The 25,681-nt window shown below is 37.8% G+C and overlaps 1 protein-coding gene across 4 annotated transcripts in view; it reads left to right on the forward strand.

The window, feature by feature from the left end:
• The window catches only part of ZNF800 (zinc finger protein 800), a 29,652-nt gene extending 7,077 nt beyond the window's left edge, over positions 1-22,575 (forward strand). For 2 of the 4 annotated variants that reach the window (XM_050324687.1, XM_050324688.1), the window contains exon 5: positions 1,377-6,153. In XM_050324687.1, the coding sequence (XP_050180644.1) occupies positions 1,377-3,136 (1,760 nt within the window). In that variant the 3' untranslated portion in view covers positions 3,137-6,153. Of the gene's footprint in view, positions 1-1,376; positions 6,154-9,764; positions 9,778-21,725; positions 21,888-21,983 lie in introns of those variants that run through there. The other 2 variants (XM_050324690.1, XM_050324689.1) reach the window with 2 other exon arrangements.
• The last annotated feature ends 3,106 nt before the right edge of the window (positions 22,576-25,681 follow it).

Genomic DNA, 25,681 nt, shown 5'->3' on the forward strand with positions numbered 1-25,681 from the left:
TACATGTGCTTGGCTAGCTAAGAGAGTCACAGAGCTTCTCTGTGAAAAGGGATGACTTGTATTTTCAAAGCAAGGTTAGAAGTGCATCTGACTTAGATGCAATAGTTGCTAAGCAAAATAAGATAACCCTGAGGAAACACTTCATGTCCAGCTCTTGCTATTCTAGCCATTGGCTGATTAACTTTCATATGTTTTATGAAGTAACGTAAAAATAACATACTCACTGTTCACTATGAGAGGTGAAAATAAAGGGAATAATAATACATGCTCTGAATAAAACTGTATAAATACTTATGTTTTCTATAAAATTGAGTACAATTATTATTGAATTGACAGTTTTTTTCAATAAATAAAAGATAGGGAACAAGAAGCAGGAATAAAAGTTCAGCACCCCAGGGTAAAGAATTGCAAAGACTATTCCCTGATAACTTTTTTGAGATGCATTCATTTAGTATAGTCATGAAGTAGTCTTAAAAAATGCTATAAAATAGGAAGGACTTTTTACTCTTGGTAAAAATTATATGGATAGCCCCATCTGAAACTGACTGCAAAAGCTATTAAAAATTCAGTGTTAAAAGATGGGTCCTGAGCAACAAAAGAGCATATTTCTTGTACTGACACTCTTTTTATATATTGCTGAGAGTGTGGAAGGAATAACTGACTGAGTGTGGGTTTTTAATTAGCTGTTACCAGGAATCACATCTTTAAAATTATCCACAATGATTTGAACTGTGTCATTTCGGTGCCTCACCTTTTTACTGTAGCACCCTGGCTTCCTCTTTTATGCTAGTGCAGATGCTTCTTGTATTATGCTGGGAACTAGATCACTGAACTAATTTGCTATTTAAAAACAGAATATTACTGAGCCCTGATAAATAGTATCTACTGATGTCTTCATGCAATGCTCAGGTTACACAGATGTTTCATTCTTTGTAAGGATTGTTCAGAATTCACAGTGAAGAGCTTATTTCTGGAATTAGGTTCCTTTATTGAGAGTGCCTGTTTCCAGTAGTAGGAAAATCGATTTCTAATGATACTTCAGGCTTAGTTGCGCACCTGCAGAACAAGCTCAGTCAAACGATGTTATTTTTGCAATTGATGCAGATTTTTAAAGACCAGCTTAATTCTGAGCATACAAATTTTTGGTTCAGGTGGCTTTTGCATTAGCACGCTAGAAGGGTATATTTTCAATGCTGGCTTTTAATAAAAAAGTAACTTGTAATGATTACTCAAAACCTCTGAGTGTTCAGAGAGTACAAATACAGGATTTGTGCAAATTTGGAGGCTGAATTCACACAGTATTTAAAAGCTACTTTGAAATTTTAATAATTGGAAATTACCAGATCATTAAAACATACTTTTTTCTCTTTTCACAGACCTCCCAGATATAAAAGATAAGCAGAGTCAAGCCATAAATAACCTTCTTGAAGCCATCTATCCACGGGTAGATAAGCAAGAATATGTGATTACATTGGAACCTATAGAAACTAATCAAAATGCTGTATTTCAATATGTGTCAAGGACTGATAACCCAGATGAGAACACAGAAAGTAGCCATACCCCTGATCAAGCTCCAGTACAGGTACAGGAAGCCAGCACTGAGCAACCCAAGACTGTTTCAGCTCCAGCGCCAGTCCTAGCTGGGGAGACAGTAGAATTACCTCCTGCTGATCCTGTTACAAACAAGGTGATACCTACTCCTGAAGAACAGCCTCCAGCAGTAAATCCCGAGTTGGACTCTCTGGATAATTCTGATTATGGCCACCAGTTGATTTGTTGCCTTTGTAGGAAAGAATTTCATTCAAGACGCAGTGTACGCCGGCACATTCGAAAAGTGCACAAAAAAAAGATGGAAGAGCTAAAGAAGTACATAGAAACAAAAAAGAAACCTAACCAATGCTCTGCAAAAGGACGAAATAAGAATGTTCTTGTAGCATTAGGTAGAAGTTGTCCTGTATGTTATAAGTCGTTTGCTACAAAAGCCAACGTAAGGAGGCATTTTGATGAAGTTCATAGAGGATTAAGGAGGGATTCCATTACTCCTGATATAGCTACCAAGCCTGGGCAACCTTTGTTCTTGGATACAGTTTCTGCTAAAAAATCTTTTAAGACCCGAAAACAAAAGTCATCTGCAAAGGCTGAATACAATTTAACTGCATGCAAGTGCCTTCTGTGCAAGAGAAAATATAGTTCACAAATAATGCTGAAAAGGCACATGCAAATTGTTCACAAGATAACTCTTTCTGGAAAGAACTCTAAAAGAGAGAAAGGACCCAACAATACTGCCAATGGCACAGAAATAAAAGTTGAATCAGCGGATTCTGTAGAACCTTCACCCCCTTCCATTGCTCTTTCTCCACAGCATGAATTAAAGGGAACAAATCATTCAAATGAGAAAAAGAACACACCGTCAGCACAGAAAAATAAAGTTAAACAAGACCCTGAAAACCCTAAATCAACTTCCAAATCAACCACTAAATCAACCTGCAAATCAACCACTAAATCAACCTCTAAATCAACCAATGCATCTGCTGCAGGTGGCCAGCAAAAAAACAGGAAACCAAAACTTTCAGCTGGCTTTGACTTCAAGCAGCTTTACTGTAAACTCTGTAAACGTCAATTTACTTCTAAACAGAACTTGACAAAGCATATTGAATTACACACAGATGGAAATAATATTTATGTTAAATACTACAGGTGTCCACTCTGCTCTTACGAAACGCGTCGCAAACGTGATGTGATAAGGCATATAACTGTGGTTCATAAAAAGTCACCACGCTACCTTGGGAAAATAACTGCAAGTTTAGAAATTAGGGCAATTAAAAAGCCAATTGATCTTGTTCTAAATAAGGTGACAAAAAGGGGCCCTCAGAGGGATGAAACAAAACAGATTGGTTCAAAACAGGATGTCACCTCTAATTCTCCCAGTAAAAAGTATGAAGGAGCTGATGTTGGCATTGAAGTAAAAGTAACAAAAAACTTTTCTCTGCACCGATGCAATAAATGTGGGAAAGCATTTGCCAGAAAAGCTTTTCTAGAACATCATAAGAAAACCCACAAAGCAAATGTATCTCATTCACCTGAAGAAAATAAAACCAAAGGCAGAAGTACAAGATCTAAAGCTGTTGTCTGGTGAGGAAAAAGAAAAAGTGTTTTGTCTTTTTTTTTGTCTTTTTTTTTTTTTCTTTAAACCCCAACAATACCACTGCATTTCTTTTACTGTTGTTGATTTATTACCAAAAACATGGATTTTCCCATGGATTTTATGGTTTAGTCGCTTAAACGCAAAGCTAGATGTCAAATTTGTTTCTTATATTTTGGTTTTAGCATTTTGGAAAAGAGTTAAAATCTAAATTTGTGATTGTAGGAAGCTTGGAATATACATTAAACTGTATTGAGTCAACTCCTTAAATTGTCTTAAGCATCTGTTGTAATCAAGCTAGAATTTTTTAAATCGTAATTTTTTTAAAATAACAATGTTTTTGTTTGGTTTGGATAACATAACTTTTTAATTAATTTCATTGTGACCAGCTGAAGAAGTACTAAAGGTACTACAGTAAAAGCTATTAAATGTCTATGAACTTATTGGAATTAGCATTTGGGAATTTAATATTTATTTTTTTAATTTTAATGTGTATTGACTCTGTCAACAAAAGTGCATAGAACAGTTTTTTGAATGTAATTTGATTGCTTAATTGCTTTGATTTAAATAATTATGGGTTAGGTGCCTGGAAACACCTTTGAAACCATCAAATTTAGGATTTCATTCTTTTAATGCTTATTTATATAAGCCCAGGTTTGGAAATTACTGGTCATTTATTTGTTAAAATTGGGGTTTTTTAAGCATCAAAACGTATAAAAGTATGGCCAAGAATTTTCTAAACTTATGCTTCTATGGCACTCTGGGAGTTTTTTACATTTGGAGGGGTTGTATTTGTAGTTTCTCTGTTTTCCATAGCCTTCATGTTAAAGGTGGCCTATTTTTAAAGGGCTTATTATAAAAGGAAATATTCGTATGCGGTCAGTTTGTATTTCAGAGTGACCGACTGATGCCTGAGAGTTGGGGGATTGTACAAAAAGTTATAATGAAGAGAGATAGTACATGTGATACACGGATACTTGTAAGAGTTTTTAACATCCTTATTCAGAATTATCTTTCTAGCATATTTGGTAAAAATAAAACCAAGTATATGTGCCTTGTTCTGTATTTCAACTCTGAAATGCTGTTTTCCAGGAGGTAATTTGATTTGCGTTCAGCTTTCCTAGTGAATAACCACGCAGATATGTTAAATTGTAATGCAGTGCTTTTGTGGCTTTCTAACAAATCCTGGCTAAGTGGGACAGAACTTCAAAAATTATCTAAGTTGGACCCTGAATTGTGCTGAATTTAAGAATTAAAAATTAGCCCTATAAATTATTTATGTTGTGTAATTTTAAACAGAATTATATGGGTAAACTCAAAGTATTAATTTACTCCCCTCTCTCTTCAGATAGGTTCAAGTGGTGTTTGGAAAGTTTGAACTACACTTGAATGAAAAAGGCTTTTTAATTTGTTTTGGAACGGCTAATTTTTGGTAATGGTACTATAAGGAGGAAGTATTTTCATAAGCTGGTTTTTTTCTTACTATATTAGTAACCACTCTGACTGCCTGTAGGACAGTGCCACCTCCCAAAGCACTGAAATAGTTGAAATGCACATCCATCGAAATTAGCAGTTATCTCTATGCAGTTGTGGTTTGACACGGGATAGAAAAAACTTTCCGAATTTACAAAAAAGTACACCAGAGGCAAGTCAATGAACAGCAGCTTTGGAAGAAGGTTTTTGTTCCTCATTTAGGGAATCATCTTCAGAAAGTTCATCATCCATACTGGTCCTTCCTGGTAGTGCTAATTGATGGACAGCTCAAGCTTTGTGATACCCTACTTTGGTAAATGTTGTGTTATATACTGTTTTAAATTTATTACAAATGAATGTATAAGAGCAAACAATGTAGTGTATATTGGCTGAATTGTACTAATTTTTAGTATTTGCCATAACATCAGTTTGTTCATATTGACTAATTTCCCAGTTCTGGGGCACGCTGAATTTCATGTGCTGAAGTAAGTTCAAAGATCTTCATGTTTCCATATATGGTTCATAGGAAAACTTTGTAAACATCTAGGAAGTTTACAAGAATATCCACATTCCTCTATTCTTTAATTTTTTTAAAAAAAATTATACACAAGCACTTTAATGATAGTTGCAGTTTATTTTTTCAGTTTATTTTTGAAAGATCAACACACTAATGTTAATATGAAGGTAGTGAATATTTGCTGATGTATCATAGACAATCTGTGCACAACCACTTATAATGTTAGCTTATTTCATTAAATATTAATAAAAAGGGAGGATAGTATGGGAGAATCTCAAAATATATTTTCTCTCAAGATCTTAAATGACCACTGTGGGTAGCACTTGACTTTGTGTAATTTGGAAAATGTTTTAGATACCTTTTTTTAACCTTTTAATCAAGATTGTAGTAAAACCAGTCGCATGCCTGTCATTATGAAATTCTTGGCACGTTTCATGTGTCCATGGGTTTGTTTTGTTTTGGTTTTTTGTTTGTTTGTTTGTTGGTTGGTTTTTGGTTTTGTTTTGTTATTTTTTACCTTTTAGAAAATGCTTTGTTTAGTGATTTGTGTCAAATTGTTACAATTTGAAAGGTATTGTACATCGGAAGAAATACCATGTTTTTTATATAGGTTCACTCCCTTACTTAGGGAGGTGCCTCATGTTCATATATACTTTTTGTATAAAATATATCTAAATGTTGATCACAAGATCAGGAGTAAAAATACTTTTATGGATAGAGAACTATTTGGCCCTGTTAGTGCATTGCACTAAAAATACTGTGAATGGGAACTGAGATTGTAGCTGTTGCTCAAAATGTTCTATATTGAATGTACATGCTTTTGTTTGGATAAATGTGCTGTATTTGATGGAAAATAAAGCAGACTGGAAATGATTTTAAGTGGGCATAAACAAAATGATGATATGTTTGTAAACTTGGAATATCTGTCACTCTGCAATCGGAAATTACATTGTTTGCATTTTGTAAAGTTTTATTTGTTGATCACTGAAGCTAGTTGTTTGTAATATTCTGTTGTAATAAATGTGGTTTTTTATTAAAAGTTTGGCACTTGTGGAGTGAACACTTCACACTGATGGTTGACCCTTGCTATATATGTAGAAAACTCTGGCTTTTTATTCCTTATAAAGGAACCTCTTCCTTAACTAAGCAACACTTGTTATTATCCTCTTTAAACAAAATATTAATATTGAAGGAGATAAGCTTTGCTGGGGTGGGTTTTTTTCAAAAGAAATTAGGTTTACCTAGTTTTCCCTGGGAAATAACATTGATGGCCATCTAATGTTCCTTGTTTTCATGGTTGGATATAAGAAAAGAACTTCTATAATAATTGTTTATTTTTTTGTAAAGGAAGACATCGGGCTATTAATGTAACTTCATTTTAAGTCATGTTCCTGAATGCCAGCGAGTAAAGAATAGGAAATTGGAAGCCAAGCATAGTGATGTGTAACTGTTCATTTCTCAGGTATCCTTGTGGTTTCTGCTGACTATTTTGGGTATGTAATCTACATCTTGAAATATGTCAAGGTGAAGTTACTCCTATTCCAAAGGTAAGCCATCTGCTTACCAGCATATTGGATATGAGTGTTTAATTAAGATACAGTCTTGCATCATTGATGGGGCACATTGGTTTGGCTTGTTTTGCTTAGACTAGCCAAAGACAAATGTAGACTCTTTAGTAGACCTTGAGAATTAAGGCTGAGTCTTGTTAAAAGAGTTTTTTATTTAGCATTAATGTGAAATACTTTACAGAAGACTTTTGGGATGATCTAAACATTCTGTATGGAAGTCTGTCCCTTTTTTTTTTAAGTGTTGCATGTCTTCTAAAGCTTGAGGGGCTAGCTTTCAAAGATGTGAAATCTTGCATTATCAACAAGTGGCACCAGGCTTGTCTGAAGTGTTAGATTCTTGAAATCCTTGTAGTGTTTGGTCTCCTCAGTTTTACTGGAGAATAAAGAAATCTATAGCATAGATAGTTGGTGACCATTACCGCCACTTGTTTTTGATTGGATTCTGTTGGGATGAACTTAAAGATACTGTGTGAAGGATTTGTGTGACTGGTTAGGTGCTTGAAATACTTTGACAATGAGAGCAGTTTTGGGTGGTGGCTGAAAGACCTGTGGGCAAGTATTTTACATCATCTTTCTCTTTCGCTGAATAGTGAAATACAACAGTTGGTTAACCACAAAGGTAGACCAGTGTGTTGGCTGGGGGATGAGGAATGGAGAAGAATGGGCCCTCAATGATTATATTGATGGAGAAGCCCTGGTGTTTGCAGTAACAAGGGGACAGCTGGCTGGGGTAAATATTCTCTGCTCATCTTAAGAAGGGGATCAGAGGGGAAGTAATGATGTGGAATATACTTGAGTTCTGTTTCGTAGGGAACTCACTTCCCAGTGTCCCTCAGTTACAGTCTTAAAATAGTAATTTCATAGACACAGAGTGGAATTTAATTTGAAAAGTTAGAATTGTTTGGGTTCATTCATCCCTTTGGGGATTAGCAAAATACTGGTAATCCTAATAAAAGTGTTGTATACTTGGAACCGTGTCTCAAATGAAGAAACAATACCATTGATTTTGGAATATTTAGTGGGAAATGAAGATGGCTTGAGCCTTTGATAGCACACATACCAAATACGTTATTCTCCAAAACAATGAAACTATGTAGTGTTTTGTTGCATTGCCAGGAACACCGCTAGCATGGTTGTTTTGAAGTCTGGATGGGTGAGGAGCATGTGCTTTTCCATCTTGCTCAAATATTATTCTTCAGAAGTAGATTTTACAGTATTTTTACCTCAGTTATAGGTAAGATATAGGTTCTCTCTGTCAATAATCCACAGCACTAAATTTGTAAGCATCTGGTAATACCACTATTATTTTTGTTTTGACACTTTCCTACCATTTTAATCTTAAGGCAAGTAGGATTTATCTGGTCTGTCCTCTCAGCATAAGCCTTTCCAGAGTCATAGCTGGTTCAGTTCCATTGGCTGAACTAGATTTGTTTTTCACATTACTTACATGCTTTGAGCCTAGAATTCAGCTCCTTTATTAGGGGCAAAACAGTCTGCTTTGATGATCTTCCCCCAGCTGTTGATGTTACTTAAATCAGTTCAGCGGGCTCAGGGGCAGAGCATAGGCCAAAAAGCACAGTCCGGGGTTTGCAGGTCTTGTGTATACATGCTCTTATATTTTTTCTCTGTTGCTCTGATACTTTCTTTCCAGGATGTGGCTTTACAGTTCTCAGCTTGTGACTTCCTGCAGCAAACAAATGGATGGTTTGAAGTCACTATCTTGTGGCAAGGCAGGTTGGGTTTAGCTTAGATTGAAATAGATGTGGATGTGCAAAAACATAATCAGTTTCCTTTATAACATATATCTAAATTTCACCTGTCACTCTCTCTTTGAAGAAACAATTACCTAAGAGTGAACAGGCCTAAAATGGATACATTTCACCCTTTAAATGTGTAAAGCTGCATTTTCTATCAAAAATACATTCAGGATGTCGGCAAACAAGAAGATCAATAATTTGTCTCAGATATAAAGGTGGGAAAGGCTTTCCAAGTTAATTGCAATTTCTCTGCAAGGTGTCAAACTGGTAATAGATTAGATGGTGGCTGGGTTCACAGGGCTTAAAATCAGGTGTCTGTGCTTTTTCAGAGTACTTGTTCCTATTAGTATAAATGAGGAAAACAAGGTGCATGTCTGTGTTGACATTGCTCAGAACTGAACAGATTGTGACTTTGGTCTTTTTTACTAAATCCCCATATGTAATAATGGACATTCGCTCCTTAAAAAACACTTGTATATGGTGGACTGCTCTGTGCTACTTCATACTTTTTTTCTGTGTGTACGTGGGACATGGGAATGGATAAGGATTTAAGAGTTGGCATATGGGTAAGGATGCATGAGGTGATCTTTTTGGTATGCTGAGATGGAATTAATTGTGCATGTGTAATACATCACTATAAAAATGAGAAAGCGTAGAGAATGTTGATGGACTATTGTGGGGAGAATTTAGATAGCAAGACTGTGGTATATACATCCATCTTTAAATGATGGAGCTGAGTTGACCAGAGCCTTGAGGTGAAACTCCCACATTTTCTTTCAAATGACTGCAACAGCAGCCTTCCAATCCGAAATATGGATGCTATTAGAACACAAATTATTACAGTAGAGGAATAATACCTTTTATTGGAACAGAATGTGCCAGTTTAAATGTAGAAAACATTGAAACGAAAGAATCTCCTTTTGCCATCTTTGCATGTGGGTGTCATTCTTTTTAGTATGGGCAAAGTTTCAGAGTCTTTCTGTCAGCCAACTGTTTGCTGTCTCTTCTGAGGTTTGTCAAAATTTCCACTGTGACTGTAGATTTTAATTTTGCTGCAAGTCTCTTGCTTCTCTTAGAAGCCCATTAGTGTTATCGTAGTTTTCCTCCTTCCCATGTTTGTCCAAAAGCCTGGAGGTGTCTCCTGGCTGACCATGTCCAGTTATCCTGAGGGAAGGAGCAGTGCAAGTATCCTCATCCTTGCTGAGGGCAGTGGCAGCAGTTGTCTCATGGTAACCCAGCATTTTTTTTTTTTTAATCCCCCTGAACGTAGTCTATACATTATCTGTGTCCTCACAGTCTGGGGACAGCTATTGTAGAGAGGCATTTGGAAATGAAGTAGAAAACTGCCTGTTAGGGGCATCTTTGGTGATAAGCACTGACTATCCTCCTTTCTCTTGGTGTCCAGAGTTAGAATTACTTCTGGTAAACCAGAAACACCCTTCTGATGGAACAGCCTTGCCCCATGTGATAAGATGTTGCCAAGATAAGGCAGCAGGAATGTACTCTCTTTGGTCCCGTATTTATGTAAGAGGAGTGCCAAGGTGGACTGTTCTGACTTGAGTCTTCAAGAATTTAATATACACACAACCACAGCCTGTGATTGAGGACATCTTGGGAACATCATGAGCATTTTTTTTTGTTTTATTTTTGTTTGTTTTTTGTTTGTTTGTTTTGTTTGTGTGGTGCTTGTTGTTGGTTAAAGTGATTGATGCATTTTAAGTGTATTGTGTTGATGATTTCAGAACATTGGATGCCTCAGGTACATGCACAAACACCTTTAAAGAGTTTTCACTGCAGTGTCCTTCCTAGGCACTGAAGCCAGCTCATATTGCACATTCCTATATGGGAAATGGTTGCAGCTGGTATAAAAAGTATGTTGGAAACACACTTGGAACTACTAATTACTGAGACATGGTGAAAATGGTCTTCGACACTTAAAGATTGAAGGAACTATTTTCTTAAGTGTCAGTAACGTCCTGAAGCTCAGGCTGGAATCAGTTCAATTTGCACAAGCCATTGTTTCTGCAGTGTAACAACATGCAAACATCTCATAAATTGTACTTCATCTGACATTTGCTATTTTGAGTTACAGTTTAATTATCATTATTTCATGATTCTAACTTTAGAATTTGTTTTTCTTCTATGCAAGTTGATATTGGATATATTCCACCTTGAAGAGCTGCTTTCAAATTTCTGTTTTCACTAAGCTGTCTTTCAGTTTACAGCTACCTAATTGGGGTGCCATGATAGGATGTTTGTTTTCCTTGTTTTCTCTCTCTGTAAATGTTAAAGCAACTAACTGATTGCAGCAATGCAGAGTCAGGTACTCAGTTATGTTTTGAGTGAGACTTTCTTTCAAAAAGAAATTTCGCCTTGGAAAAACATACACTGAGAAGCATGGAGGATGTCCCTGAAACTGTGAATGCATGCATAGCTGTGGACTGACCCACAGTGGTAGGAAGTGGCCAGCAAAGTATTAGCATTCTTGGCTTCAAGACAAGACTGATAACAGACTAAGATACTTCTGCATCTTGAAAAACAGAAGAAAATATTTTTGTATCTTAGAGCTGATTTCCTCATCTCAATAGATTGGTTTCTAATGCCTACAACAGTGTAATCCATGGCAATGTAATCTAAAAGTAGTAGAATTCCTAATATATTTTTAAACTGGTTTTGGGGAGCAAGGCTTATTATGTAAGGATCTCTTAAAGGAGGAAAGGATGAAACTATGTAGTTTTGATAGCTACAGTAGCACAGCTATGGGATGATTCTATCATTCTTTCATTGAAAGTTTCTTCCCTTGCAGAAAGTGTTTCATTTCATTTTTACGTTTCCATTACTTACTTGTGTAGCTCCCAGTTCAATATTTAACTTTTTGTCTGTTGTTAAGTTATGCTAAATTATTATTTGTATGGTTATTATATTAGCTTCTTTAATCACTTAATTTTTTGAAGTAGAATTTTTTGTGTGTTTGTTCCTATTTTGAAAGCTGCCTTGAAACCATTTAGCATGTGATAGTGAAGGGCCAGTGATTTTTTTTTTTTCTAGAGAATGAGGTGATACAAGCACCATTAATTTCAGAATTCAGAGTTTGTTTATGGAGTCTCCCAGAAGGTGATTTTGAAAGAGGCAAGGCAGAGCTGGGAGAGATCCAGGCAAGAACAATGTGGATCCTCTTATATTTATACCTTTAAAAATAGATTAGAGAAACAGTTGCCAGGAGTAATATTTCTCTCCCTGCACTAGGCACCTGATAAATGGCTTGAGAACTTCTGGCCCTATCCAACCGTATTTTCTCACTATTTCTGTGTGCCCGACTCAGAAGTGAAGTGTTTGTGTGGGGTTTTTTGTGTGTGTGTGTGTGTGTTTGTTTGTTTTTTTGTTGTTTGTTTTGGGTTTTTTTAAGTGAGGTTTGGTGCCCTTGACTTGTTTTCTCTCTAGTCACTTGTTCTGAGACGGTGAATGGTAAAGTCTAACTAACTTCAAATCATTAAGGAATCCTGGTTTCTCTGCTGGGTAGGAACTTGCTGCTTGTGGAGCTACAATTTCTTTTTATCTCTGGAGCAAAAATAAATGAATCAATAAATAAAATTAAGCAGAGTAACAAGGTAACTATGGCAAGACTCATGAAAGCCTTTGAGGCTGGTGTATTTGTTTGAACTGCTTTATACTTCAGTGCATGTGAGAGGAACAAGGTAATTCTTGCCCTGCAGCATTCACAGCCTTAAAAACTAATTTTGTCGTCACTTTGGTATAAAGAGTGTAAGGCTTTGGGCAAGTGTTTTGCATGTGGACAGGAAGAGTAGTAGAGCTATTGTTATTAGGCTGTGTCTATAAACTGCCATACTGCCATGTCCTGTTCCCTGTACCAGGGAGACTTTGGAAGAGGAATCAGAAAACCCTGAGCCAGGAAGAAATCTTGCTTTTGGAGCGGTGGCTGCAGGCAGAGCAGCAGAGAATCTTGCTGTGAAGGCAGCTCAGAGTCGCTGAGAAATAAAGTTTTTTAGGTCTGCAGTAGCTTTTGAGGAAGTAATCTGAATGTGGATGGGGAGCCAGTATCGAGGAAACCCAACAATGCCAGCAGCCCACCTGCACACCTTGGTTCTTTTCTGGAATGGAAAGGGTGCGGTGGGCAGTCACCCTGTGCTGCCTGAACTGCTGCTGCTCTGACCTTCAGCAAAACGAATGAAAATCGGTCAGTTCAGTTTGTGTTGTAACTGTTTTCAGAGAAGGTCTTTCCCATGTTCCTGTTCCATGTACCTGTCCCCCGAGCGATCCGGTGCTGCAGGGCTGAGGCGGGCGGAGCCGCCGCGAGGTGGCAGCAGCCAGCCTGCTATCCTGAGAGACCTTGGCAGGCGGTTTGGAGATGCCAAATCCACAAGTATTTTTAGTACAGCCTCTTTCCGTAAGCACATCTTTGGAAAAAGAGGTAGATATTCAAAAAGCAGAGACAAGGTACTGTGGAAAAGTCGGCCTTAGTCAAGTCTGTGACATAGGAATGAGACATTAATGGGATTTCTGTAAGCAGTTCCTAGGCTGTGACACTTGAAATTCTTGAATGATGTTTGTAAGGATGAAGACTTTAAGCTTCCTTGATTGCATCTATTTTTTGTCCCCAGGGCTGTGGGATATCTGGGGACAATGCATTGTAGCAGGGGTAGGTGGCATCTGTTGAGATACTCTCAAAATTAGGGCATCAAGAACCTGTGCAGCTCAATAGCATTTAAACTCAGTGCTGTTATTGAGTCCCTTACTGAATATCAAGAGAGGAATTGTATTTTATTAATGTCTTTTACCTCCTCCAAGATTCATTTAACTTACCTCTACATTTAAAAAGCAAAATGCTGAACACAAAATTACCTCTACCTTTTAAAATGCAGAACCTTTATCCTGGGGATGGTGGAAGACGTATCAGAAACAGAAATTTCTGCATTGCTATGTTCTTTTGCATAATAACATATAATTCTGTAAACATTGTTTTCAGACCTTGAATTCTATTCTATTTCCAGACTTATCATTTGGAGAGGAGAAACATGGTTCATGTCAATAGACAGATACCATCTCTTTTACATATTTGGTAATGACAACCACCTAAGTTGGTCAAGTTAACAAAGCTTCTGTCAGAAGAAAAGGAATAATATTAATTAAAAAGCAGTTAATGTATTTCCCAAAGGAGCATTTGTGTGGTTTTGGTATGTCTTTTTGTCTGGTTTTTTTTTTTATTTTTTATTTCTTCAAAATGGAAAATATCTCAGTATCTCTCATATTCTGAGCAGTGACTGCCGGGAATACAATACTATGTTGGTAGCTATAATGAGGCATGTACAGGTTGGTAAACAGTATAGTGACTCTTCCGTATCTTGGATGATGGCTAAAACCAGTAGTGCCACATCAGAGCCCCTCATTTTCACAGCTTATAATTCTGCCTGGGAAGAAATGTTTATGTGTACCAATGAAAACATATGCAGTGAGCTCCGTTACTCTGTTTGTATCCAGTCAAAGCAGACCTCTTCAGGACATACAGGATTTAACGCTTGGGTGCTGATCAGTTGTCTGCAGGCCCATTTGCATATGCGAGCTCTTTGTGTCAGATTTATTGGATCCACACGGTGCACAGCTTAAATTTAATGTTTATGTGAAATGATGGGTTTGCTGCAAATGAGTGCTCTGCAGTGGTTATATCTGCAATTCTGAACATCCAGAAATCTGGAATGCTTAAATTGCACACCAAAACTTAGCACTGCATGGGCACTGTGTAAGTGCACTGAGTTAGTGAGGAGACTGGCTGGCTCACTGATATCATGATCACCCCACTTCCCAGCTGCTTCTGTGCTGCTTACTGGGGTGTTCCTGCTGTACCCCAGCTCTTCACTGCCTGCAGCACCTGCAACTAATGCAATATTTCGGTCAGCTTCCTTGGCACCATGGCCCTTTGTGAGAAAAAGGAAAGATATGTCATTTGCAATTCCCAGGAATGCCTTTCCTCTTTTGGCCTTCTATTTATCTCTGCTTGCAGACAGCCCCTTCCAACGAGGTCAGATCTCTTGCTCCTTCTAAGCTTGGGATATGCAATATCTCAAGCTTCAGCTCCATAAAGAGTATGCTCGAGGCTCTGAAGAGTTTTAGTTGTAGGATTGTTCCATCCTCATATCATTCCCCCCATTGTTCTTGTGCAACTGTTGCAATTACAACATACACCTAACAAATCGATGTTTTTAACAGACATCTGATGGCATAGGAAGTTGAGTTGCATCCATGTTAGAATAGATTATTATTTTCCTACTGCAGTCTGTGTATTGCTTAAGGTGAGTGAAATCCTACCAGTACCAGCATGAACTTTCAGTCCTTTCTGTTCATTTGGGATTTGCAGATCTTTCTGTTTTAGCTGAAAAAAACAGTTGAGCAGTTTCTTGTAGACAAGTGGTGCCCTGTAATTTTTAACAAAGATGACACACTATTCCAATAAATTCTTCCATTTTATCTCAAGGGAAAAGAGAATTGATATGCAAATAGGCTTTTCTTTTAGGGCTCTTGTGATTCTGGTGATATCAGTGATGGCCAGTTAGAGTCATTAGGGAGAAGCTGTTCATCCAACATAAAGACTATTTTTATCTGCAGGGGAAATGAATTAACAGGATGCTCCACCTGCCAACTTCACTGTCATGGTTTCATTGCCAGCTGATCCACCAGACTGGTACATATTTTTAAGGAATGCTCAGCTTTCAGTGATCCCTAAGAGGCCCTGGGGTGACTGGTTTTCCCTCCAGTCACTGAGAATTTGTGAACCATGTTGAGGTACACAACAGCACCCATTTTTGGATGCAGTCCATCATGGGGCTTCAGGCAGGTAAATCCATCCATGCTGTTGCAGGAGCCACATGACATGCTGATCAGTGTAGTTTGCATTTGCATCTTTCCATCAAAACACACTTTTAAGCAGATCTAATATGTACTGTAATATGAGTGCTCATGACAAGACCTTTGACCACTCTAGCAGTGCGTGTCAACAGGACCTTGGGACCCCTTGAGACTTACTAACCTTCTGATGAACTCATATGTCCCTTTTTCCCCTTCCCAATCCTGTAGGACCCACTGCAAAGAAGACTTCAGAAACATGCCAACTTTTATGTTGGCAGAAGTGAGCCAGTTAGTATGTATTGCAATTTGTCATCGGGCAAAAGGGCAGATTGTGTTTATAGGTTGAGACTTCCAACTCCATCAGGTTGTGCTGGAAAACAGCTATACTAGATCCACTCAGTCTGGACTGCTCAACTTTTATGGCTTTTAAATAATGTTCCGGTGCTAGAAATCTGTGTGAGGAGATCATATATTATAAATCCAGTGTTACCCTAAGATAGGAGAGTCAAGGAGGATGATAGTTTTGGCAGAGTTGTCCTGTAGTCTTTCTTCAGAAAGATGCCAAGCAGCTACTCCCTGTGAGACTTATCACTTCCTGTGAAGACTGATAGAAGTGTAAATACTTGGCCAGAGATGTCAATAATAAAGTTAATGCCTCTTACATATTGCCTCTGCTATCATAATAATAATGTAAGGGTTTTAGTTCAACTTAGATTTAAACCTTTCCTTGATTTTGTGCTTAATATTCACTTCTACCTTCATACAGCTGTAATTTAGATTTATGAGGCTGGAAAGAACTGTTATGATCAGGTAATCTGACTTGAACGGAGGAGGCCATAGACTTTCACCTAAGCTTGTGCCTACATTACAGCTATCCCTTCTGGCTGACTTCTAACAGGTTACTGAGAAAGATCTCCAGCCACGATTTTAGTATTAACCTTCTGTTGCTCATTCCCTCCCCTTCCCCCCTCTCTTTTGTTATACCCTCTGTTACCTGTCTCCTGCTCCTTTTGGCAATTTCTATCATGCTTCATGCAGATGGAACGCCTTTAATCTTTAGTTAATTGCTTTCCTGTTCTTCTAATAAAGCCCAAAGACTCCTTTCACAGTAAGGAAAAAGGATTTTGTGTTAATTAGCCTCTGTGCATATGGTTAGTGAAAAAATATTCATGGTTTTGTGTGGTGGGACAGGAGAAGTCTGGAATCTAATCTATGCTGTATGTCGGGGATTCATGAAACTCTTATATACCATAATTAATTTCAACTTTTATTTTTCAGAGCAGGAACTATCCTTTCAATATAACCTGAAAAATGAGAGCTGATCTTTTAATATAGTGACTCAGCTTCAGAAGAAACTGGTTTTTTTTTTTTTTACTTTTGATCCAATTATCTGTTTCTTTTGATACCCTGCCTGTTGAAATAATAAAAAAATTAGTTATTTTAAATTATATACTTTGCTACATGATAGCTACATATGGAGTATGAAATGCTGCTTCTTGAATATATTTGAAGCATCTTGTCCACCTGTCCCCCCATTCTATGTCTCAATGGCAAACACATGGAGTATCAGAACTCCTAAAGCTGGTCCTAAATTCCCTATCTAGTCAAGGGAAAAGATATGTGGCTTTGACAATTTTTAGACAGAAGTCATCTTTGCCCTAAATTTGGGCATTTAAATCATCTATGAAGTACAGTCAGTCACCTTTCCAGACAAACAACACAGCCATGTGGTGTTGCAAGATAATTTTACCAAAATAGATGTTTAATTGGAGACTACTTTGTGTAACACACAGGAGTGGTGACTAGATTTGATATTCTTTGTATGTTAGGCAAATAAGGGGCTTGTATTTTCTTTGAAATAGTTGTTCAGAGTCTCAGAAAAAATCCCAAGTTTTTGATGTCATCTTTTCCCATAAATGGGATGTTGTAGGTATTGCACAGGCAGGCAGGGTTTTTGTAGTATGCAAAAGTTACTTATAAGTGCTAGATCCTTATTTTGTCATTTAATTTACATAACCACCATATGGCAACAGTCCATCTACCACATACTGGCTGTAACTAATTTTAACATTATTATTCATCTTTCTTTCAGTAACAGAAGGAAAGAACTGCTGTTTGGAATTGTATATGTTACCCAATGTGTAGTAAAACGGTGTGTTCTCCCTTAGATAAAATGCAGTCTCATCACTGCAGAGCTGAAAATTGGAAAATAGAATACACAGAAGTGGGAAACAGGTCTTAAGTCCTGTATTATTTCTGTGTCTTTAGTGTCAATTTGTTTTGGTCAGGGTTTAAGGTTTCTCTGCTTACCCATTGGGAATGTGCTGGTAATGATCTGTTGAGCAAAGTGGTGCAACTTGGGAATAGTTGTCTGAATAGGTGATTAACAATGGACAAAAATGACTGAAAGTGAGAGAGGTGTCAAGCTGAATATTTCGTCTGACTCTTGGAAAGAGCAGAAGAGAAGCTGGCCAAGATCTAGATTAGCTGACTGATCTATAAGATGTAGCTTCTAAGCCAAATCATTAAGCCTTGAAAGCTAGCTATTAATCATCCATAAAGGCTTTTGTATCCTCTGTAGAGCATTGCTCAGGGAAAGCAGAAATGGCCCTGGCATAGGCACAGGAAATTGGAGAGTGGAGGCAGCCGCTCCGGACCAAGCACAGCCTATGTGCTAATCTGGGGAAGGCCGAGAAATGGGAACACAGCAAGACATGGTTATCTAATTTGTGAAAGAGGCTGGCTAGTCATGATGAAGAGATTGCTTTTAAGGATGCAGGATGTTAACTTTTTTTTTTTGGCAATATGTAGGCAAACTGAGAATGATAGGGCTGCAAGGAACGTGTGGAGTTTATCTTTTCTCTAAGGCGGGGTCAGTTAACTTTTTTGAGGAAGGCTTTTCAGACCTCTTCAGGCAGTCCATTCCCATATTTCATTATTCATTATTCATTATTCAAAATTCCCTTGTTTTGAAGTGGAAACTTTGCTGTTAAAATCTAGACCTGTTACTTTTTCCTCTCTCCTGGATGAATTTAAGGAACTAACTTCAGTCTCTCCCTCCGGCAGCGTTTTATGTGCTTAAGGGGTGTTAGCATGTCTTATGTTCTTTGGATTCAAAATTTCACTGCTCTGTGTTTCCTCCAGGGTCATGTTTCCTAGAACTGTTCTTGCAGTTCTCTTCTTCATTCTTTCCAGTTGGACCAGTTGAATTTTTACTTATTTTTTGTATTGTGAGAACAAGGCAGTATCACAGCTGTGCTTTGTAGGGCAGAGGGTTTTTACACATTTTGCATTTTATATTCTGGCTCTTGGGTGCACATATAATTCTGTTGGTACCTTAAGAAACCTGTCAGAGCTTGACGTTGACTTATGTTTGACTCCTATTTGATATTATTCAAGGTCCTTTGCTACAGAACTGATTTCTAGTCTGCTGTTTCCTGTTCTGTATTTGTGTGATTTATTTGTTTTTATATCTTCAATTTGTCCCTGTTGGGCTGCATTTTCCTTCAGACATTACCTCCTTTTTTGCCCAGATTATTTCATCCTTTGCGATACTTTCATTTTCTTCTAGGTTCTTGCCATCTGTATACTTAATATACATGCATTCTCTGAATCATGGATATTGGAATGTATTGCAGCCAGGACAGACCCCTGGTGAACCGCATGTGACACATCCTTCTGTTCTGATGCTTACTCATATATGGCAATGCTCCGGGAGAGATGCAAACCTAGATTCACAGTTTGAGAATTTTTTGGTCACAGGATTGTAATTTTTACTTTCTCCTGGCTTTATGTGTTACATTAATTACATTCTATCTACTTAATTTTGGGAAACATATATAATCGTGACATCTAAAAGAATGCAGAAGTTGAAAACTGTGACTTGTGATTGCATATTGTTCGGGTCTGTTTGCAAAGGACATACTGGCTGATATACTAGAAGAAAAGGAAAGAAAAACTGTGATGTTGTACTCCCTCCATACCAACTATAATGTCCCTCTTGAGATACAGTTTATATCAGTTGGCAGCAGGTCCTGCAAACTTAAATGAAGACATGGTTTGTGGTCAAAAAAAAAAGGCAGTTGTGACTCTTTTCTTATGTTTTGTGGGTTTTTTATTTTTATTTTATTTTATTTTTTAAGTTAAAACTTGGAGCTGCACCAACAGAAACTGTTTACCTTACAGCATTGGCTCATTCTAACTTTTGTTTTTCATGAGAAGATCAGAGGCATTAGAAGCTACTTTCTAAAAGCACTTCTTATTTCCAGGTGCTGAGGATTAAGGAGGAGCTGAGCATTTATGCCATCTTCTTTTTTTTCCCTTGAAAATACAATTTTGCAAGAAAGACTACTTCTTTTGCTGCGTGATGTGTATTTTAAACCATTTCCAATTTCTGTGGAACATTTTTCTCCAACCTTGGTCATCTGTCTTGGATCTTCTCACATCATCTCATGAGAGCAGTAGCTACCTCTTAGCTCTTGACCTTAGTATCACAAGTAGTTAATTGACTCAGTTTAGGATAACTGAGTTACCTGGATAATGGGAAGAAAAAACCTTGTGTAGTTCTGTTACTCTGTTTTTCTGCTTTTGCTACCAACGATGTGATGACTCCCAGCTTTCCTTTATCCTTCATTTCACTTTTGACTGCTCTTTGCTTTCCCTCTTCATTCTCTTTTGTTTGTTCTCTTTTGCACCTGTCTTCCCTGCAGGAAGACATTTGGTGTGTGGGGAGGTGAGGAGGCCTGTTACCAGTCAAAATATCTCGTATTTTTCCGCTCCTTTCACACTTACTGCTCCACTTCTGACAGCAGTGAAGCCTCCCAGTGTGAAAGCCTCCCTCCTTGCTCATGTGGTGGGGACTGCACTGAGGGCAGTCATCTTTCCATCCCTGATAGGACTCTGCATCAGGCAGTCTTTTTTTATACTATATTCTACCTAAAGGTAGGCTAAGGTTGGTGGTTCATTTTTTTAAACTTCAAACAAAGCAAACTTTATTGAAATAAAAACTAGACAATTAAGTTTTTAAATTGAGCAAACTTAGAGCTTTTAAGAAAGACAAAAAGGAAATTAAAAAATTGCAATATGTACTCTTTCAGGTGAGTCCTTGGTTTAGCCAATCCAGTGACTTGCTGAGTTACAGCAAACTCTATCCAGTCTCCTTGTCCCTGGGAAGTTCTTGTTCTTCCCTGAGCTGGCAGGCTCCTTGGTGCTCCTTGGCATGTTCTTGTTCCATGGGATGATTCCATTGCCTTATCTCTTGCCTTAAGCATCCCATAGGCACAATAAACAACACTCCAAAGAAGACTGAGGTTCTTCCTTCTTAAGTTCTGGCTGACCCAGTGTTTTCAAAAGAAAATAACAAGAACTTTGAAGCAGTAAATAGAACAGAGTCTGTCATTTGAGAAAGCATTTGAGAAAGACGGATTGTCTTGAGCACTGGTGGGTGTGTGGGGAAAGAGTAGATGAACAGGAAATGCATAGTTACAGTTCTGTTTTGTTAGAAGGAAACTCCTAATGAAATAAGATAAATGAAGAGCAGAATTCTGAATGTCATTGCTCATCTGGGATTTTGGAAGAGGAACTTAACAGTTAAATCAGAGTGTAATTTTATTTAAGTGTCCCCAGTGGCTATGGTATTATTATTTATTTATGCCTGTGCCCACACTTAGTTGAACACTTTCCAAACATTGAGGAAAAGACAGTCTGTGGTCTGAGAAATTGCAGTCTAAGGCTAGAGAGAGGTGAGTACATACATTTTAACTGTATTTATTGAATTCTTAATACATCAGGAAGAAGATTGCTTATCTGATACTAATGGAAAGAAATTGCTTATGATTGATCTACTGTGTAAGAAGAGGAGTTTTTACCTAGACTAAGGAAGATTTCTTATATTGTAATACAGCTTCACAATCTCATCTGTATTTATGTTTTCTATATTAATGTCTGTTTTCCTGAAACATGAATTATGCAAAGATTAGCAATGTGCAAAAATGTATATCTTAAGCTGGAAGATAAAACAATTATTGCTAAGGATTTAAGAGGAGTAATTTATCAGGCATATGAGATATTTTAAAAAAGCTAAGGTTGCAGTTGCCCTTGCAGAAAGAGTGACTGGCAGGGAGGAAGCTGAGTCAGAGCAAGGTGATGGTGATCTGCATGGGAAGGGGTATTTCTTGTGATGTCTAGTGTTCAGTGTGTTAAAGCATGGTGTGTGTTGATAATCTTTTTCTTTTAGTACTTTGTACTTCCTTGCACCTGCCCCCCAACCCCGCCACCCTGAGATATTGCTGAGTCGTGGCCTGAAGTAATCTTGCCCACTGGGTCCTGTTCAGACAACCCCCCCTATAATTTGATTTATTACCATTAAAAAGAATCTGCTAATCTTTTGTTTTATTTTAGCACTTGCATAGAAAGTCTGGGGAGATGAAAACTGCTTTGCCCATAGTGCTGTACCTTTAGGTGCATGGCTGTGCTTGTTTCAGAGTATCTCCTTCTGTGCAGATCATCACTTGTCTTCAGTGAGTGCTTCGCATTGCAGACCCTGGCCCCTTTCCTCCCTGTTGAACCCTTTGGTAAGTGATGCTTGTTCTTGCAAATATGTATTGGTTACAGAAGGCAGGTGCCTGACCTGAGCAGTAATGTTTTTTTTTCTTTTCCCATATTCATAGGCTTAAATCCAGGAGCTGTGAGAACCTCCCGCACAGTACGAGCTGCAGAATATCTGTGCAGAAATTCATTATTGAGTCCTATGTTTGTAACGGAGCTGCAAGCGTGCCTTTTAGGAATGTATGTCATCTTAGAGGCTCCACAAAAATTACTGATTTATGGTAATCCCAGTTTAGTTGTTCCAATGAATAATAAATGTTCTCTTAATTTTAATTCTGATGGAGAATGTCAGGAAAATAAAATCCCAATTAGGTCATCTCAGTTGGGCAGTATGCAATTGTCCTACTTGTAGCAGATTCATTCTTATTTACACATCTGAAGATAATACTAGCCCTTAAAATCACATAGTCATGTTATGAGCTTATTTTTCATTTGCCATTTCCCTTAAACCAGAGTTCTTCTCTAAATTGTTGAACTACAGGATACTGCTTTTTCATATCTGGATATTTGACCTATATTCTTTGTTTGAATGAAAGAAGCACTTCAAGCACCACAGCCTCTGTGTGGAGCTGACCCGTTCTTATAATTTTGCATGCTGCCAGAGTTTGTACTTTAGCTGCAGTGATTCTTTTGTATTCAGTTCAATAATAAAGGTATTTCATATTGTTGAACCAAGAACAGAAGCTCTGTGCAACACTATTTGAAATACTTCTGTTTAGAAATGTATAAATCCAATTTTCATTTGAAATCCATTTTATATTCAAGAATCTGCAATTGGATGATGAACTAGATAATCTTATGAAGTATTTTCAGCTTATTTTCCTTATAACTCTATACTTTTTTTTTTTGGTACAAAACTTGTTTTTAAACAGAAGGTCCTTTCGTATGATGTAAAATACTTTGTCAAAGCCAGTTATGTCAGTATAATTTACCTAAACTTCTATCTCCTCCAGTAATGGTATTTGTGTGACAAAATCTGTTCTCTATAATTCTTACTGAATTGCATTAATTATGCTACAGTACTTAGGGCAAATGGCATCCCTATTGGCCTTCCATCATTGTGTGAGTGATCAATACCAGTCTATCTCTTTAGGTTATCCCTTTTAACCTTCTTAATATCTAATTAGCTTTTTCCCATTCTTTCTTCTTTCCACATTATACCAGTATTCCTTAAAAATCAATGCCAATCATCTCCCAAACTTTCTTGTTTTTTTGAAGACGCTCAAGGACAAAGCTCTTCTAGCTCCTATGGAATGCTGAGGCCTTATGAACTATTCACATATGTCCCATTCCCAGATGCTGGGAAGCTGTTTGTGCCACAGTTGTATAACACCTGGACATACAAAGTGGGGAAAGGTATTCCAGGGTTCGACTGTAATTTGGAGAAATGTGTTAGACTGTAACCTCTGTGAAGTCTTCAAGTGGTCTTGGTGAGAACTTACACATTTGCCTCTCATGTCAATGCTGGCAGTGATAAATCAGTCAGAAGGGTAAAAAAACATGAGAAAGTCAGAGTGTTGTAAGTCCCTTATACTGGCCCCAAGCTGGGAGACAACAACTTTGCTGTGTCCCAGCTCACTCCGGCCATGCCTTTTCTGTGGGACTTTCAGCTAACAAACTTTCTGCTTCCTTTTCTGAAAAACAAAGGATGCAATCTATGCTTGTCTGGTAGATATCAAACATCCTGGCTGAAAATCTGACAAATCATTGTGGAATTTTACAAATGGTTTTACAGTTTGCAAACTCTACAAATGTACATCTGTCTCTTCAGTCTGGTCAGGCTGCTAAGCCACAGCTCACTACCTCTGCTCTGGTAGGAAAAGAAGGAAAATATGCAGTTGCTAAATGTCTGTGCGTGCTTGGAGAATCTGGCTGAGGATTTTCTTTCATGACAAAGGCACTCAGGCAGTAGGGGAGAGGAATTTGCTTTACTTTGAATTTTAATAAAATATTTGATGCTTTTCAGCCTTGTATTTGATGGTTTGGTTTGCCCCACTGCAGCAAGGACCTTTGCTGTGGTAAGCTGAAGTATTGTCATTGTCACCTGCAATTTGAGATTGGTAAGAAGGTTACACTAAAATGACACTGGCTAGCTGATGGCCATCTTAGTCTCAATTATCAGAATGAATAGGTTAATATGTAAAAGCAAAACATCTATAGCACCAGGTGAGCACATGGCAGAAACACACAATGATTTTCACGTTTTCTTCATAAACTGTACATATAATGGCTTAATAATCTCCTCTGGCTGCAGAAGCTGGACTCAAGAACAAATAAGAAAGTTTGTTAAGTAAAGCAAGTCAATTTTAGGCAAAAATATCTGAATGGATCAAAGCATGATTTGTTGCACGTGACAGAAAGTATGGCTGACCAGAAAAAGGTTGAATGCTACAGAATGTGCATAAAGTGTTGGCTTTGCAATGCCCGGGATTTAAATGGTCAGATCTTCAAATGTCCAGTGTTCCTGAAGCACAATATTTTGATAAACTGGTTCTCTTGAAAACTGACTGCAGAAAAAAAGCCTTCGGCTGGTTGGCCAAGTTCCTATTGATTTCCAGCTGGCATGTTGATGTCATCTCCTTCCTCCTCCTCACATAATGCAGTCGCTAAAAAAAAAGTCTTGCTTTCTGTATTATGATTTTTATTTCTATGAGATCCTTTTCTAGCAAATATGTGTCTTTGTGATTAAAAAAAAAATCAAATTTTCTGTATATAAAATTGGATATAATTTCATCTTAGAGTTCACTACCACTAATATTTATCTGTGAAAGAAATGTGAGATCCTTATGACACTATTTAGGGCTGGAAACGTTGAAGGCAATAATATGCAAAGCTGTCATTGTCACACAATATTTAAACTGGTTGTATTATACTCTAGTCTTTATCTGCCCATTTTGTATCAGCTCTGGAACCGTGTGTATCATCTGGTTAGTAAGTATGTTTGCTGTGATTACACTCGCCATGGGATTTGCCAAGTTAAACAGAAATTGGCAAAAGCCTTCTCCATCATGTGTCCAGAGCAATCACCCTGCTTCAGCAAGCACTCAGTCACTGTGTTGTTTAGATGCTTTTTTTACTCACAAATCTCATTGAGTGGGCTTTCACTCTACAACTAGTGTTTTTTCTCAGAAAGACCCAGGGATAGATTTCGTGTCCATATAGCTGTAAACTATTGTATGGTCTGATTTACCTCAAAAAGAGAGTGGAATTGCAGGCAGCCACATCTAACTTTATTCTCACTTCCCACAGGCTTCACAATGTGCATCTGCAAAACTAGATCTATGCTCTGGCATGGACTATTTTCTGTAACATTTTATTAGCATAGTAAAATGCACATGTGAACTCATGTTTTCAACTGCTTTTCACCTCTACCTAATTAGTATGTACTGCTGCTGACAGTATCTTCTCAGTGTACCAAAGTTCAGAAGCAAGGTAAAAGATTTCTGTTCCTCATGTGGGACTTGGTCATTACATAGGCTTATTGCAGGCGCTAAAACTGAGTCATTTCATTCCAATTAAGAAGCTACAGTGTATCTGCTGGGCTCCTGCTGCCACTCCAGAGAAGTGGACCTCCCACTTGTACCTCCCTAGGACGTGACAAACGTTACTAAACACCTTTTACAGCTGGACAGCTGGACCAGGCTCTTGGTGCCTTTTATCCAAACATCCCTGCCCAAAGGCTTCTTAACCTTGAAGGTTTCTAAATGCCTTTGGAAATCTTCTGCAACTTAGTCTGCAATGCAGTCTGCCTGTCCAATCT

The sequence above is a fragment of the Myiozetetes cayanensis genome, unplaced genomic scaffold, assembly GCF_022539395.1.
Source record: "Myiozetetes cayanensis isolate MyiCay16 unplaced genomic scaffold, myiCay2020 scf3, whole genome shotgun sequence".
Taxonomy (NCBI): domain Eukaryota; kingdom Metazoa; phylum Chordata; class Aves; order Passeriformes; family Tyrannidae; genus Myiozetetes; species Myiozetetes cayanensis.